The 19,414-nt window shown below is 32.5% G+C and overlaps 1 protein-coding gene across 1 annotated transcript; it reads left to right on the forward strand.

Annotated features, from left to right (window-relative positions):
• Positions 1 to 4,197: 4,197 nt before the first annotated feature.
• Positions 4,198 to 4,966, forward strand: LOC18108777 (wound-responsive protein GWIN3). The gene has a single exon (XM_024610331.2). The coding sequence runs from the start codon at positions 4,264 to 4,266 to the stop codon at positions 4,855 to 4,857; it is 594 nt and encodes a 197-aa protein (XP_024466099.1). The 5' UTR covers positions 4,198 to 4,263; the 3' UTR covers positions 4,858 to 4,966.
• Positions 4,967 to 19,414: the final 14,448 nt, after the last annotated feature.

Consider the following 19,414-nt stretch of genomic DNA (forward strand, 5'->3'; position numbering starts at 1 on the left):
TTCGGTTTTAATTACAGCCCCTCTATTTACGCGCCTTTTCCAGTTTGGTCCTTGGACTCGGATTTCTTCAATTAAGTCCCTGATTTGACCAAATTAACTCTCAAAAATTATATTTTGACCCCAAAATTTGAATTTCTTCCAATTAAAGCCCAAATTAACTCCAAAATCAAATTTTGTTGCAATCAAACCCTCCATAAATTCAATTAAACTTTCAATAAAATTTAATTGAGTCCATAAACATCTGCTTTTAGACTTTTCTTCCTCAAATTGAATTTTCTTTATCAGCAGGGCTCTGATTAGTCAACAAAATACTGTCAAATTTTAATCTTTGTATTTTTGAACCTCCTCAACCAATTTTTAACCATTTTTAGGGCGCTCTGACATCCTTTTTTCACTGTTATATATTTTGATAATATGTTTTTGATATTTTTTTGTATTTTCTTTTTTTGAAGAGAGAAAACATGTGAATTGGGGAATAACCCAAAAATGGGTTATGACAATACACACTCTCAAGTTGAAGGTGGAGGTTCAACTTGAAGCTTGAACCTAATGTTATTACGCATTTTTGGGGACCCACATAAACAAAAAATAAAAAAAAGAGAAAAAGAGAAAATATCAAAAATTGAAAGAAATATTGGAAGAAAATAAAAAAAAAATGCATACCAGTTGAAAAAAATACCAGAATGCCCAAGAAATTTCCAAAAGACTATTCGAGGAAGATTAAAATTGGATTTGACAGCATATCTTTGACTAGTGAGGTCTCCCTATGAACAAAGGAAATTCAATTTGACGAGGAAAATTCAAGCTTGGATGTTTAAGGACTCAATTGAAATTTTTTAAAAAGGTTTAATTGAATTTAATGAGGGTTTAATTGCAAGAAAATTAACCTTTTGAAGTTAATTTAGGCGCTAAATAGAAGAAATAAAAGTTGGGGGCTAAATTGCAATTTTTAAAAGTTAAATTAGTCAAATCAGGTGCTTAATTGCATAAATTTCAAAGTATGATGGGTAATTAGGGACCTAATTGAACAAATAAAAAACTAAGGACCAACTTGTAAGACACACAAGACTTTTCAAGTTTGAAATTGGTGAAATTAGGGGTCAAATTGAAGATAATTGAAGGTTTGATGGTCATGTGGTGGTCCAATTAAACAAATCGAAAACAAAGGACCAAGTTGTAAAAGACACTTAAATTTGGGGCTGACAATTAAGTTTGGCAAGGGGTGAAATTGCATGAAATGAAGGGTTCATGATGCAATTACGAGTGAAATTAAAAGAAACTGGAAGAATAGGGATTAAATTGAAATTTGCCAAATCCCAAAATAAAACCCTAATTTGTATGGTTTAGCTTAAACGACGTGTCGTTCGGCTACTGTTTAACTGTTGGATTGTTTTTTATTATTTAAATGCAATGTTTTAAGTGTATTAACATGATGATTATTGTCTTAATATGTTAAGAGTACACTTTAGTTTGATTTGAAATTTGCCAAATATGGTAGCAAGTTTATGAATTTTTTTCTATGTTGGTTGATGCATGTTTCTGGGTTTCTGAGTTTTGTTTGGTTCTTGTTAAAGGTTTAGGAAGACATTTTGAATATAAATTGCATGAATATATAGGTTGTTTTAAGTTGATAGCTTTGAAGCTTGGAATCTTTTGCATGATTTTGATGATTTGTTTGGTTTTTTAGGCAATCTTAGTTCATGTTCTTCATGTTTATTGGAAGAACATTGTCTTGAGTGCTAGTTTTAGGTCTCATTTTGATTCAATTTTGGTTTTTGCAGGTTCGTGTCATTATTAGTAAATAATCTAGGGTTTTTATGAATCAATAACATGTTTTTGTGGGTTTTAATCTTAAGGTGTCAATTTTGAACCGAAACTCATTTTTGACAAAAACAATTGTGATGTTTGATTAATAATTGAAGCAAAATAACACTTAATTCTTCATCTATGCTTAATTACGAATAAAACCTTACATTTTATTGCTTGAAATTTGGTTTAGTTTGATGTTCAAATTGTTGGGTTTAAGTTTGAGTATCTTCGTGTTCTTCATTGGTTTCAGATTGTTTCAATCAAGTCCCTAATTGGTCATCAAACTTCAATAAATATGCAATTAAGCCCCTAATTTGATTAAATCAACTCTTAAAAATTCTAATTTGACCCTAGAACTTTAAGTTCTTCCAATAAAAGCCTAAATTGACTTAAAAATCAATTTTTCTTGCAATCAACCCGCTATAAATTCAACTAAACCTTAGATAAAATTTAATTGAGTCCATAAACATCTGATTTTGAATATATATTTTTTTTTCAAATTGAATTTTCTTTGTCAACAAGGCTCTCATCAGTCAACGATATACTGTCAAATTTCAATCTTTGCATTTTTGAACCTCCTCAACCAATTTTTGTCTATTTTTCGGCATTCCAACATCCTTTTCTCGCTCTTATTATTTCTTGGATTTCTTCTGAATATTTTTTCATATATAATTTTTATTTTCTCATTTTTATGTGGGAACCCAAAAATGGGTAACAACATATATAGTGATTGAATCATCACCCTAACTAAGATCTAAAAAAGATCCATGAAGTTGTATAATATGAGAATTAGACAGAGAAGTGATTGCTTGCTCAAGAGTATGCCAAACACAGTGCGAGGTTTGGACAATCGATAATACGATGCAGTACATCCATTGAAAGAGAATAAAACAGTTCACTCAAAATAATTTGATATTGTTGTTTCCAACAAAGAAAAAAAGGATTAGCCTAAAGAAAAGAACCATTAACAACAATCATATCAGGAGCAGGACACGACAAAGAGCCATCAACAAATTTGAAAACACCTTGTCCAAGAAGGTACAATTTCATTTACAATTGTCAATAAAGATAATTGGTATTTGTAACCTTCAAAGAAATAACTTGTAGAGTATTGGAAAGAGGAACAATCATGGCAATTGAAGTCTCTATGAGATAAGATTCACGGCAATAGCAAGGGAGGATTCCAAAGCAGAGGAAGAACAAAAGGTTTGCATTGGTGCCTCAAAAGAAGCGGCGGTTTGTGGTGGGTTGAGGGTTGCGACAACCAGATTAGAGACCATTATAGAGAAGAAAAAAGAGTTTTAATATGTTAGGGCTTTCTCACTATAAATCTATGCTCTCTATGCATTCTTTCAACTCATCAATAAAATATTACATTAATCATTTAAAAACGTTAGTGGGAATAAAATAATTGTAGTGAATATATATAGCAGTACCTATCTTAAAATAAGATGAGAAATATTTATTATTTTCTTCAAGAATGAGATGAGGAAATATTTTAATTGATGGGGAATCTTATAAACTTTTAAGCACGAGCTAGTAAATAAAGTGGTCCAAAAGCTCAAAACCTAAACGACAACTCTTTGCCGCAGGACTATAATTTGTAGTTTTGTCGACCAACAGGTGCACGTATAATTATTATAACGAATAATCCAAATGTTTGCAGTCTTTCAACACATGAACTAGAAGACAAAAAATCGGGATAACTAATACTGATCTTAACAATGAAGATCACTAAACTTCTATCAAAACAATAAATTTTTAAATATCGTATAGTTTTTATTGCAAGAAAATAGGAATAATATTTTTTGACAATTTATAAAAAAATCTTCATTTTATAATAGGACATGTAATCTCATTTTAAATGACCGATTCCAAGCTTCACAACTTGAATTTTATTTGGAAGGTTTAATTAGTAGTTTTAATTGAAGTTATTTATAGAATAGACTCTTTCGTTTTTTTTCGAGTTGTCAAGCTCACCAATTATTTCACACGATTAATGATTAAAACAATTGTCGTTACAAAAGAATATAGTTTATTTAATTTTATTTAATAAATTTAAATTTTTTAAGTTCATTGATCAGATCAATTATAACATTTTAAGCAAGTGGTGCCAGCGAGAAGAGCTCAAAATCTATACGACAACTCCTTGCCATAGGACTATAATTTCTACTCAGCACGAGTAAAACACTATTGTGGGATAAATCAAGTCAGCAAGAGGCAAGAGCTCAAAACCTACACGACAACTCTTTACTAAAGGACTATAATTTGTAGTTTTGTCGAAGGTCGGCACGAGTAAAACACTATAATTTATATTTTTGTGGAATTTTTTAATTAATTGTAACAAATAATCAAAATGCTTGCTCCATATAAATATATGCTCTCCATGCGTTGCTTCAACACAAGATCAACAAGACACAATATTGAGATAACTAATACTCATATTCAAAAAATATGGAGATCACTAAATTTCTAGGGTTCTCCTTCCTTCTCTTTGCCTTCGCAGCAACTTCATTTCCTGAGGCCGTTCATGCCAAAGATGCTGCAGCAGTGCTCGATGTCTTCGGTCATGAGGTGCAAGCTGGTGCTCGTTATTTAATCGTAGCCCCCTCGACTGACAATACAACAACTCTTGCGGTCACTGCGACTAGCAAGATCATATGCAATTCAGATGTTATACTTTCCACTTTGAACGAGAGCCTCCCAATAACATTTTCACCTGCTATAAAATCCAACGATGGTGTCATCCGTGAAGGCTCTTATCTAAATGTGAACTTTGATGCACCCTCATGTAGGATGGGGGGCGTGACAACGATGTGGATGATTGAATCGGAAGGATTGATTGTGACCACAGGAGGTGTTGATAGATTGAATCGGTTTAAGATCACCAAGTATGAAGGTGATAATAGTTTTTATCAGCTTTCTTTTTGTCCAATGTCCGAACCCTTCTGTGAATGCTCATGCGTCCCAGTTGGCGTCAACAGTGACAAGCACTTGGCTCCCAATGTCGGCCCTCTTCTTGTGATGTTCGAACCAGATGCATATTGATATTATCTGCTGCAATTCTGTATGAGGGAGTACGAGTGCCTACTATCATGTATTGGGCATAAATAAAACTAAAATAAATAAGAAGCTTTTTAGCTTTGGCTTTTCCTTAGTTTCCATGGCGTCTCCATATTTATACTTCGTTTGTTGCTTGATCTTGTCACTAGAAAATCATCTGGTTGCTACAATCATTGGTTGATATCATCTAAATGTTCGGAACCAGATGTCAGTATTTTTTTTCCTTCTGCAAATATATAAATATTTTTTTTGCATGTCTTAGTGGGTTTTAGGTCCTATTTATATATTGGCCTAGAATGTGATAATAGTTAATTTCAATATGAAATTCATTCCGTTTTATCATAATCAGCAGATAGGAAAGGGTATCTGACAAAAATAGGTTCGAAATAAAGAATATGAGTTACCACTAATTTTTTATTTCTCAAGTGTGATTGGTCAATTAATCAATTTTAACCAATATCTGAAATTTATTAAAATCGACATATTTTGATGTACACAAACCTTCTCCCACTCGGTTCCTTTTGCGAGAAATGAACAAGTCCTTAACCTCTTCCTTTTGCGAGAAATGAACAAGTCCTTAACCTCTCCAAATTTAACGAAGGATCTTCTTAGGGATTGATACTGAAGCTAGCAAGGAAATCTTTCAAAGTATATCTTCACAGATTTAAAACGTGGTTATGATTGGTATTGGTTGGTGAAAGCTGATCTTTTTGTGAAGGTCGGAATCGAGGGTCTTAGATAGGGGTGGTAATATGGTGGTGATGAGGATAATGGTTTGAAAGAAGTTGCTGCTGTAGTTTCAAAGAAGTTGGTGCTGTTGGAGAGGTCTGCTACAAGCTGCTGCTGCTGGCGTGGAAGGGGCTGTCGCCGCCGTGGAAGGGAATGCTGCTGCTACAATGATTTTTGTGAATATAATGCTATTAAAGAAGCATCTCAACTCAAAAGGTTAAGATGTTAGATAAAGTTCAAGAATAATTTTATATTATTCTCTAAAATATCCTTTAAAATGAAAATTCTTTGGGCCTAAACTTTTATAGATTCATACTACCTTGTGTGTTATTTTTTATCAAATAAAATAAAAATAATGAGATTTGAACTCGTAATCACTTGAGTAGATTAGTGATGGGATCCGTTGCTCTTGTTTTGCAGACCAGGTCAGGAGCCGGCTCAACTCTAAATGACGGTTTATATATCAACAAATAACTAGTCAGTACTATCCGAGTCATCAGTCGAGAAAAATATTGTTACCATCTACTGCCTAATTATCATTACGTACCAAACACAAGAAATAAACCATCTCATGCTCACCTACTTTATCATCTGTGACCTTGACATATTGGTTCCTTTGATCGTGTAAGCTCTTATGATGTCGCCTAATTAATTTTTTGAAACAGTAATGCATTTACAATTTGGAATATAACATGGATTGGTTTTGGATTTGATTCTATTGCGAGCATGAATATTTTTTGGCTCGATGTTTTACATTGATTCAAGAAATAGGTTTATATTTGTTATGTTATAGGTTGACAAATATGTGATTATTGCTCGCATTTTAGTTGCATTGATCAATGACATGAACTTCATTGCTAAGAAATGTTTGAGTTTTATTAGATTTAATTACTATTATTGTCGTGCCCTCCTCAAGAGAGCGATGTCACAATGACAATTCTAGGACAGTGTCTTTTGAAATGGTTTTTAGTTTGGTTGAGAGTCGTCACCTAATATTATATCTACTAGGAAACCTAACTAGTTTATTTTAAAAAATTCTAGGCAAGATACTGGTTGCGTAAAGGAGTGCATCGGTTTTTATTTGTTTGCTATGGTCTGATGAAGTCTATCTTTACTGACTTTACTATGACGGGTCTGCTATTATGAATAATCCTAATTTTCCAGGTCAAGAACTTGGTCTGGGAAGGTGAAATATGCTCAATTATTGTTGAGGCTTCTTTCAAGGGAAAACTAGAATTCTGTTTTTGATTGTCGCGTTATTCCCAAATAATATTTCAGATAAAATTCTTTCCGGATTTTATATTTATAGTAGAAGTAAATGAGTTGTATTATTCACAATAATATTTTGGATATTAACCTCATACAAGTTTCTTATTCTTATATTAAAGGTTAGTTATACTAAAAATGCCACAATCACCGACGCCTTCACCGACGGATACAGTCCGTCGACATTTTACCGAGAGTTGAAAAATATTTACTGGAACTGCCACAATCACCGACATCTTCACAGACGGATAGATTCCGTCGGTATTATACCGAGAGTTGAAAAATATTTACTGGATATGCCACTGTCACCGACGGAATATATTTGTCGGTATATTTCCAACGAGATTTTTTTTTTTGCGCACATTTTCAGTATGTAAAACCATTGGTAAGTTTTTTTTCCGACAAACTTAGCAACGGAATGTGGGATTACCGACGAAAGACATGCCGACGGACACTTTCTGTCGGTAAAAAATTTACCGATGACATCTAAATCTCACACCAATAGATTCGGTCCATCAGTAAAACTGTGAAATCTCAAAGTGAACCTTGAAAAAATATAATACAGCCCTTAAACATCCAATTGTGAATTTCTCTCCTCAAGTTGAATTTTCTTTGTCAATAGAGACTTCATCAATAAAAAATACGCTGTTAAATTTTTCAATTTTACATGCTTAATCCTCCTCAACTATTCTTTGGCAATTCCCCGGGCATTCAAATATACTCTTCTTAATGGTAAATATTTTGATATTCTTCCAACATGTTAATGATAAACAAATTTACTATATTTTCTGCAATAATTTTGCTTTTTAAGCATTATCTTTATGATCCTTGTGGATAGTGCATATATTATGTGAATATTCTCAACCACAATACAAGTAGAGAACTAGTCGATCAGCACGATTAAAACAAGTTGTGTGGGATGGCTAACTAAGCAAAAACTCTTTGCCACAGGACAATAATTTGTAGTTTTGTCGAACAAGAGGAGCACGCTTAATTAACTGTAACAAATATTCCAAATCTTCGCACTCGTTCAAGACATGAACTAGAAGGTGAAATAATGAGAATGTCATAACCACATATTTTGAATTTTTTTTTTTTTATTTTTTCAAAAACTAAAACAATTGCAAAATACAACAAAAAAAATCCAAAAAAGACGTTCTTGATATATATATGTGTTTTATTTTCGATATTTTTAGTGTCTTCCTAAAATAATTCAAAACTCAAAATTTTGTTTCCAATATGTTCAGCTACTAAAAAGCCCATTTTAAAATTATTGATTAATTTTTTAGTTGAATCAAGAAAGGTGTGTCCTGCGTTGTGTACAACGGATTCAACCCATTCGGGTTATTTGCTACTCCTTATTCTTCAACGCCAGTTATACTCACAATTTACAACTTGCCACCAGGGATGTGTATGAGGCCGGAGTTCATGTTTTTATCTACGTACATATCCGATCCTAACAGTTCAGGCTGTAATATAGATGTTTGTCTTCAACCATTGATTGATGAGTTAACACAGTTGTGGTCCTCCGAGACTTTGACTTATGATGTATCGAGAAAAGAAAATTTCTTATGAGGGCAACTTTGATGTGGACTATCAATGATTTTCTAGCTCATGGAATGGTTTCTGGTTGGAGTACACATGGAAAACTAGCATGTCCATACTGCATGAAAAACAACGAGGCATTCACGCTAACAAACGGGGGTAAAATGTTTTTTTTTTACTGCCAGCGACATTTCTTGCCAACAGATCACATGTACAAAACGAATAGAAGGATTTTTTTTATTGGTGGAGTTGAAAAGGATGTTGCACCCCCTACATCTTTCTGGTAAAGAACTGCATGACGTAGTATCAGAGTACGGTGATATTGTTTTGGTTTCCAATCCGATAAGCAGAAGTTCCTTGGTTTTGTTTTGATCCATAACTAGGTAAAGCAAAATATTTTCTGAGAACTTCCTTATTGGAGACCAATCTCCTCTGCCCTAACCTTGATGTCATGCACATAGAAAAGAACGTGTTTGAGAACATTTTTAACACGATCATTGACTTGAAGGGGAAGTCAAAGGACAACATCAAGGCTAGAATGGATATATCGTTGTTTTGTCACTGTAAAAATATGGAGTTGGTTTTTGATGAGTCACGGGTCATAAAGCCTAAAGCAAGCTTTGCCTTAGAGAATAATGCACAACTACTAGTTTATCAATGGCTTAAGAGTCTGTGTTTTCCCGATGGACATGCCTCGAACATATCAAAGGTGGTTAATTTGGAGGAATGTAGATTGCATGGAATGAAGAGTCATGATTGTCTTGTGTATATGAAAACACTAATTCCATTAACTTATCGTGATTTATTGCCAAAGGGGATAGTGTTACAACGGGCATTTTGTGTTAAGGGATCGACTTGTAATGAGTTTGAAATTGACTATTTTGTGTTAAGGGATAGTGTTACAACTGATGGAAACACCAACGGTTTGTATCCGTCAATGTATTCTAGAGGCGACGGGAACTGTTCACATCCCATGTCGGTCGGTGATGTCAATTAAAGTCTTCTGAGTCAGTTGCAGGTTAGTAATGGAATTACCGATGGACTACCGACGAATTGCGTATCCCAAAACACAAGTAATTAATGCATTTCTGACCGTGTGTACAATTTTAAATTAGCGAGGGAATTACCAACGAACTGCGAAAATTATGGAGGCTTTTTTTTGAAAATTTTAGTGCGAAAATAAAATTTTAAGAAGAATTTACCGAGGGAATCATCGACGAATTAATTAAAAATAATATTATTTAATATTATGTCAATGATTCCATTGGTAGAAAGGTAGTATAAAACCCAGCGAGAACGCCTTCAGTTCATTTTTTCCTCTCATTTGCGAACTTCACAATTCTCTCCAATCTCTAATTCTAGCTTCATCTTCAATTTAAAAGGTATGTATTGTGATTCAATTTACTTAATGACTTCTTATTTTTTGTCTTTTCTTCGGTTTATTAACACTATATATTTTTTTGTTTTTTATATTGTGCGTAGATAAAGTTTAAAAGTAAACACATTATTAAGGTAAGCATTTTTCATTCATAAAGCCTATAGTTGTTTTTCTATTAATTTGTTGCCTATTTTATTGTTTTTATTGCAATAATGACTGATTATTTTGTTGAATTTTAATTCTTATTGTTAAATTTGTAGTATAAATGTTAATTGAATATATAGGATTAATTTTTATTGTTTTATCTCAATTTTATTGTATATATTGCTCTAATGTTTGATTGTTTTGTTAAATTTTAATTGTTATTATTAAATTTATAGTATAAATGTTAATTGAATATATAGGAATAAATTTTATTTTTTTCTCCATTTTATGATTAGAAACATTATAAAATCAACTGGTTTGTGGCATATATTTTGAATATTTGCAAGTTTGAACATTTTGGGTAGTCTCCAGTATAGGGAAGGTGCTTCCGAATTGTTTTTTAAAAAATCAAATTTGATTATGTAATTATACATCAAATTTGTGTAGATTTGTAGGACAAAATCAATTCCATGTCATGAGCACATGATTGGAGCTAGTTCTTCTAGCAGCAATGATGACATGTTATTAGGTACCGACCAAGAAGAGGCACCTGTGTTGACTCACGACGCTACCTTTTCCAGCTTGGTTCCACAACATAGAGGCGGTGTCCCTTCACAACGAGGTCAATTCTCTCGCAAGTACGAGGCACATTGAAACGATGACCTTTAAATGTAAGTTTGTATTTAACAATTTGTGAACAACTGATATTTCATTAATTTTATTGTTTTTTAGGTTCACAAACATTGAGGCCACCCGAGTAATAACATTGGCATTTAAATCGTCGATGGAAATTTTATTGTTTTAATAGAGTCAGGTTTCCAAACATCCTGATTGGAAATCTTATATCGATGCACGGTTTAAAAGATTTGAGGTTAGTGTTAACTTAAAATTTTAACTATTTTTTTATGTTATATTGAAATTATTGATTTATTTTTTATACACATAACAAATTCATGTGTGATAGCGCAAATGATAATGTTGTGAGGATTGTATGGGACAATCACGCTACAAGTAGGTAACATCGAAAATAATACGAAAGTTTTTAAAAACATTTATATATTAAAATCTCATTTATCATTAACTCATATAAAATACATTTGTATCATGTAGGTTGCATGACTTTTAGTATGAGGCGAAAAAAAAAGCTAAAAAATATGCCAAAGATAACACTCTACCAGATTGGAATGATGTGGCGGTTTAGAAGAATTTCAGGCCGCCATCCAACTTGAATTTTATGTAGAAGGTTTAATTAGTAGGACTATCTCATTTGTCTAAATAATTTTTTTTTTTACAATTTATAAAACAATCATCATTTTATACTAGGACATGTAATCTCATTTTAAATGACCAATTCTGAGCATCACAACCTGAATTTTATTTGGAAGGTTTAATTAGTAGTTTTAATTGAAGTTATTTATAGAGTAGACTATTTTGTTTATTTTCGAGTTGTCAAGCTGACCAATTATTACACGATTAATGATTAAAACAATTGTCGTCTCAAAAGAGTATAGTTTATTTATTTATATTTAAGAGATTGAAATTTTAAGTTAATTGATAGGATCAAATATAACCTATTAAGCACGAGTAAAACACTTTTGTGGAATAAATCAAGTAAGCAAGAGGCAAGAGCTCAAAACCTATACGACAACTCTTTGCTAAAGGACTATAATTTGTAGTTTTGTCGAAGGTCAGCACGAGTAAAACACTATTGGGATGATTGAATCGGAAGGATTCGTTGTGACAACAGGAGGTGTTGATAGATCGAATCGGTTTAAGATAACCAAGTATGAAGGTGATAATAGTTTTTATCAGCTTTCTTTTTGTCCAATGTCCGAACCCTTCTGTGAATGTCAACAGTGACAAGCACTTGGCTCCCAATGTCGACCCTGTTCTTGTGATGTTTCAACCAGATGCATAGAGAGCACCTAAAATGGTGTCAGAATGATATTGATCAGTAATATTATCTGCTGCAATCCATTATGATGGAGTTCGATTGCCTACTATCATGTGTTGGGCATAAATAAAACTAAAATAAATAAGAAGCTTTTTAGCTTTGGCTTTTCCTTAGTTTTCATGGCGTCTCCATATTTATACTTCGTTTGTTGCTTGATCCTGTCACTAGAAAATCATCTGGTTGCTACAATCATTGGGTGATATCATCTAAATGTTCGGAACCAAATGTCAGTACAGGCTATTTGTTTTTACATATTTTAGTGGGTTTTTAGGTCCTATTGATATATTGGTCACTTAATCAATTTTAACAAATATCGGAAATTTATTAAAATCGACATATTTTGATGTCCACAAACCTTCTCCCACTCGGTTCCTTTTGCGAGAAATGAACAAGTCCTTAACCTCTCCAAATTTAATGAAGGATCTTCTTAGGGGTTGATACTGAAGCTAGCAAGGAAATCTTTCAAAGTATATCTTCACAGATTTAAAACGTGGTTATGATTGGTATTGGTTGGTGAAAGCTGATCTTTTTGTGAAGGTCGGAGTCTAGGGTCTTAGATAGGGGTGGTAATATGGTGGTGCTGAGGATAAGGGTTTGAAAGAAGTTTCTGCTGTTGGAGAGGTCTGCTACAAGCTGCTGCTGCTGGCGTGGATTGGGCTGTTGCTGCCGTGGAAAGGGATGCAGCTGCTACGATGATTTTAGTGAGTATAATGTTATCAGATAACTATCTCAACCCAATAAGTTAAGCTATTAGATGAGGTCTTAAATATAATTTTATATTACTCTCTAACATAACTCCTCAAGTGAAAGTTTTTCGGGTTTAAAACTTGCACGGGTTCACACAACTTTATCCGTAATTTTTTATCAATAAAAAAGGAGGTGGTGAGATTCAAACTCATAACTACTTGATCAACAAGGCTCTGATACTATATCAAAAAATCATCTCAACCCAATAACTTAAGCTATTAAGTGAGGTCCCAAGAATAATTTTATATTACTCTCAAACAAATAATAACAGGGATTTTAGTGAGTATGCTGGTTCACGAACATTTTTTGGAATGACAGAGGTTGTTTTGCAGATCGGGGCAGTAGAATGAACTGGTTCTTTTGTGTAGATTGGTGGTGGGATCCGCTGGTCTTGTTTTGCAGACCGGGTCGGGAGATGATTCATCTCTAAATTATAGCTTATATATCAACAAATAACTATTCAATAGGATCCGAGTCATCATTCGAGAAAAATATTGTTACCATATGCTACCTAATTATCATTACCAAACACAAGAAATCAACCATCTCATGCTCACCTACTTCATCATCTAATTCATCTTTGGTTCCTTTGATCGCGTAAGCTCTTAAGATGTAGCCAGATTATTTTTTATAATAGTAATGCATCTACAATTTGGAATATAACTTGGATTGGTATTGGATTCGATTCTATTGCGAGCATGAATATTTTTTTGGCTTGATGTTTTACATTGATTTAAGAAATAGGTTTATTTTTGTTGTGTTATAGGTTGACAAATATGCGATTATTGCTCGCATTTTAGCTGCATTGATCAATAGTTTTTTTTTATAAATTCCAGGCAAGGGTTTGGTTGTGTGAAGGGAATGTATTAACACCCCTAATATGTTACAACTGAGGTAAGTTGCATCGTTTTTTATTTGTTTGTTATGGCTTGATGAAGTCTATCTCTACTGACTTACTATGACAGGTCTGCTACAATAAACGAATCCTAAATTTCTAGATCAAAAACTTGGTTTGGTAAGGTGAAACATCATCAATTATTGTTGAGGCTTCTTTCAAGGGAAAACTAGAATTCTGTTTTTGATTGTCGCGTTATTCCCAAATAATATTTCAGATAAAATTCTTTCCGGATTTTATACTTATAGTAGAAGTAAATGAGTTGTATTATTCACAATAATATTTTAGATATTAACCTCATACAAGTTTCTTATCCTTATATTAAAGGTGAGTTATAGGTAAATTACTATCCCTAATAATATTTTTGGTATTATCCCCTTTGTAGGTTTTTTTTTTATCCTTTACAAAAAAAAATTCAAAAGAAAAGGTAAAAAATATGGTTATGACAATCTCATTATGATAAATGACCCGAATAGGTTGAATACATTGTACACAACCCAGGACGCACATTCTTTGATTCAGTTGAAAAATTAATCAATAATTTTAAAATGGGCTTGTTTGTAGCTGAACATGTTGGAAACAAAATTTTGAGTTTTGAATTCTTTTAGGAAGACACTGAAAATATTGAAAATAAATCACATATATCAAGAACATCTTTTTTGGATTTTTTTTTTGTTGTATTTTGCAATTGTTTTGGTTTTCAAAATAAAAAAAAGGTCAAAAAATGTGGCTATGACATTCTCATTATTTCACCTTCTAGTTCATGTGCTGAACGAGTGCAAAGATTTGGAATATTTGTTACATTTCATTAAGCGTGCTCCTCTTGTTCGACAAAACTACAAATTATTGTCCTATGGCAAAGAGTTTTTGTATAGGTTAAAAGCTTCGGGACCACTTTGCTTAGTTAGCCATCCCACAAAACTTGTTTTAATCGTGCTGATCAAGTAGTTCTCTACTTGTATTGTGGTTGAGAATATTCACATAATATATGAACTATCCACAAGGATCATGAAGATAACGCATAAAAAGCAAAATTATTGCAGAAAATATAGTAAAATTGTTTATCAGAAATATTTGAAGATTCAATTTAAAGAACCCTAATATATACTCCCATCAAGTTGCTAAAGGTTTTCTATTCACATGGTATCAACTGGGAGTTGATATTTGAAAAATTATAGCCAACAATCTTTAATATGGATATGGCACAATGCGTGTTTGCCAAGTGGTTGTGATTGTGAATAATTATATCTAGGAATGAAAGCATATAGACATACATATTCCATAATTTTTCTTCATGAATTGCCCAATGCAAGCATTAGTAAGAAAAATATAGGACAATTCATTTCTACCATATATATTCAAACCTTATTATTGTCATATCAAACTTATAAAGATTGAGAACCATGGAACCTGTAAAATTGTCCTGTCAAAATCCAACAGCTCACTATAAGTAATCGGTATGGTGATTATTGTTGTCACTCATTTTTTTTTTCTGGGCCCCACATAAACAAAAGAAAAAGAAAAAGGAAAAAATATAAAAAAATTAAAAATATATTGGTAGAATTGAGTCTGGTTGAGATTAGGATTTTTAATTTAGGATTTGTAATTTTCAATTCAGTCTCTGTTTTTCATCTAATTTCACCCCTGTCGAACTCAATTATCACCCCCTAAGGTGGCTGTCTTTTTCATTTAGGTCTCTAGTTCTGAATGTTTACATTTTGACCCTTAATTGATCAACACACTTCTATTTTGTTCAATTTGGCCCCTAATGTGGTCAATTTCAGCCTCTACATTCATGTGCCTTTTTCTAATTTGGTCCTTGGTTTTTTATTTTTTCAATTAAATCCCTAATTGCCTATCAAACTTTTATATTTATGTAATTAAACCCCTGATTTGATCAAATTAACTCTTAAAATTTCAATTCAACCACTAGACTTTTATTTTTTCCAATTAAAGTCTAAATTGATTAACAAATTAATTTTTCTTGCAACTAAGCTCTCAATAAATTCAATTAAACCTTGAAAAAAATCTAATTGAGCCCTTAAACATCCAATTTTTCATTTATCTCCTCAAGTTGAATTTTCTTTGTAAATAGGGTCTTCATCAATCAAAAATACATTGTTAAATTTTTCAATTTTACATGCTTGATCCTCCTCAATTAATTTTTGGCAATTCTCTAGGCATTCAAATATACTCTTCTTACTGGTAAATTTTTTTTTATTCTTCCAACATATTTTTAATTTTTTTGTATTTTCTCTTTCCTCTTTTTTTTTGGTTTATGTGGGGCCAAAAAAAAAGAGAGTAACAACAATAATCACCATACCGATTACCTATAGTGAGCTGTTGGATTTTTACAGGACAATTTTATGGGTTCCATGGTTCTCAATCTTTATAAGTTTGATATGACAATAATAAGGTATGAATATATATGGTAGAAATGAACTGTCCTATATTTTTCTTACTAATGCTTGCATTGGGCATGCAATTCATGAAGAAACATTACGGAATATGTGTGTCTATATGCTTTTCTTCACAATCACAACCATTTGGCAAACACGCATTCTGTCCGCCAAGTGGTCCCGAAGCTTTTAACCTATTTGATCAGCACGATTAAAACAAGTTTTGCGGGATGGCTAACTAAGCAAAGTGGTCCCGAAGCTTTTAACCTATACAAAAACTCTTTGCCATAGGACAATAATTTGTAGTTTTGTTGAACAAGATGAGCACGCTTAATGAAATGTAACAAATATTCCAAATCTTTGCACTCGTTCAACACATGAACTAGAAGGTGAAATAATGAGAATGTCATAACCACATTTTTGACCTTTTTTTATTTTTTTAAAACCAAAACAATTGCAAAATACAACAAAAAAAATTCCAAAAAAGATGTTCTTGATATATGCGTTTTATTTTCGATATTTTCAATGTCTTCCTAAAAGAATTCAAAACTCAAAATTTTGTTTCCAACATGTTCAGCTACTAACAAGCCCATTTTAAAATTATTGATTAATTTTTTAACTCAATCAAGGAATGTGCGTCCTCGGTTGTGTACAACGGATTCAACCTATTCGGGTCATTTGCTTCTCCTTATTCTTGTTTTTATAACGATCATACTCGGTCCTAACAATCTGGTTCAGGATAATAATGGTGTTTGTGTTAAGGGATCGACTTGTAGTGAGTTTGAAATCGAGTATGATGGTAAATTAGAAGGGGTCGTTGAATTGCAATATCATAGCGAGCATAATAAAATGTTTTTTATTTAAATATTATTGGTATGACACCACTAATAGAGAAATCAGAGTAGATTCCCATTATGGTCTGATCAAAATTAACTCAAAAGCTAGACTCCGCAACGTTAATGATGTCTTTGTTATTGTCAAGAAATGCCAGCGAATTTATTACACATACACCCCTTTCTTTAGAAAGAATCGTTCAATAGTTGATTGGTTATCTGTTTTAAAAACAAAACTCAAAGGTCGTGTTGAGGTTGAACCATATCGAGTGGGAGATGATGTCTTTCAAGTTAATGAGTTGGTTGAACCATATCGAGTTGCTCTATCGATTGACTTAAAAAAAATTAAATTTTCATATCTTCGATAATAGTGTTGTTGATGTTGAAGCTAAGGAGTTAGTTGTTGTTCTAATCTCCAGCGGACAAGCACAAGTCGATGAAAATGATGATAACAATGTTATTAAAGTTGAAAATTGTGATTTAATGAGAATGTCATAAAAAAAAGGTAAGAAATAATGAGAATAATGAACAAGAAGGTGAAATAATGAGAATGTCATAACCACATTTTTTACCTTTTCTTTTGAATTTTTTTTATGTAAAGGATAAAAAAAACCTATAAAGGGGATAATACCAAAAATATTATTAGGGATAGTAATTTACCTATAACTCACCTTTAATATAAAGATAAGAAACTTGTAATATCCAAAATATTATTGTGAATAATACAATTCATTTACTTCTAATATAAGTATAAAATCCGGAAGGAATTTTATCTGAATTATTATTTAGGAATGACGCGACAACCAAAAAACAGAATTCCAGTTTTCCCTTGAAAGAAGCCTCAACAATAATTAATGATATTTCACCTTACCAAACCAAGTTCTTGATCTAGAAAATTAGGATTCGTTTATTATAGCAGACCTGTCATAGTAAGTCAGTAGAGATAGACTTCATCAAGCCATAACAAACAAATAAAAAACAATGCAGCTTACCTCAGGTGTGACATATTAGGGGTGTTAATACATTCCCTTCACGCAACCAGTCTCTTGCCTAGAATTTCAAAAAAAAAAAACTATTGATCAATGTAGCTAAAATGCGAGCAATAATCGCATATTTGTCAACCTATAACACAACAAAAATAAACCTATTTCTTAAATCATTGTAAAACATAAAGCCAAAAATATTCATGCTCGCAATAGAATCGAATCCAAAACCAATCCAAGTTATATTTCAAATTGTAGATGCATTACTGTTTTAAAAAATAATCTGGCTACATCTTAAGAGCTTACGCGATCAAAGGAACCAAAGATGACTTAGATGATGAAGTAGGTGAGCATGAGATAGTTGATTTCTTGTGTTTGGTAATGATAATTAGGTAGCATATGGTAACAATATTTTTCTCGACTGATGACTCGAATCCTATTGAATAGTTATTTGTTGATATATAAGCTATAATTTAGAGATGAATCATCTCCTGACCCGGTCTGCAAAACAAGACCAGCAAATCCCACCACCAATCTACACAAAAGAACCAGTTCATTCTACTGCCTCGATCTGCAAAACAACCTCTGTCATTTCAAAAAATGTTCGTGAACCAGCATACTCACTAAAATCCCTGTTATTATTTGTTTGAAAGTAATATAAAATTATTCTTGGGACCTCACTTAATAACTTAAGTTATTGGATTGAGATGGTTTTTTGATATGGTATCAGAGCCTTGTTGATCAAGTGGTTATGGGTTTGAATCTCACCACCTCCTTTTTTATTGATAAAAAATTACAAACAAGGTAGAGTGAACCTGTGCGCGCAAGTTTTAAACCCGAAAGACTTTTACTTGAGGAGATATGTTAGACAGTAATATAATTTTTTTTTTTGGACCTCATCTAATAACTTAACTTATTGGGTTGAGATAGTTATTTGATAGCTTTATACCCACTAAAATCATCGTAGCAGCAACATCCCTTTCCACGGCAGCAACAGCCCCATCCACGCCAGCAGCAGCAGCTTGTAGCAGACCTCTCCAACAGCAGCAACTTCTTTCAAACCCTTATCCTCAGCACCACCATATTACCACCCCTATCTAAGACCCTAGACTCCGACCTTCACAAAAAGATCAGCTTTCACCTACCAATACCAATCATAACCACATTTTGAATCTGTGAAGATATACTTTGAAAGATTTCCTTGCTAGCTTCAGTATCAACCCGTAAGAAGATCCTTCATTAAATTTGAAGTAAACACAACAATGTGAATTTCAAATCTTACCAGATACAACGAAATCAAAGGCATAGACATGATGAGAATCATTCACCGAATCATAATTAAGCTTCCAACATCAACGATTATCACTTAATAATCACAATTTGATTAGAATAGGTTTCGGTGCAAAAACAAAACTCTAGAATTAAAACAAAAAAAACCTGTTATTGAAGCAAACCAACCTAGATTAGTGATTAATCAAGCCTCTCAAAGTGTCTAGTGCAAAGAAAGGACCAAAACTTTTTTTAGAATACTTGGACATGTAATCTCATTTTAAATGACTGCTTTGGGCTTGACAACTTGAATTTGATTTCGAAGATTTAATTAGTAGTTTTAATTGAAGTTATTAATAGAGTAGACTATTTGTGTGCGTTTTGTTCAATTTTATACATG

This window comes from Populus trichocarpa, chromosome 10, assembly GCF_000002775.5.
Source record: "Populus trichocarpa isolate Nisqually-1 chromosome 10, P.trichocarpa_v4.1, whole genome shotgun sequence".
NCBI lineage: Eukaryota > Viridiplantae > Streptophyta > Magnoliopsida > Malpighiales > Salicaceae > Populus > Populus trichocarpa.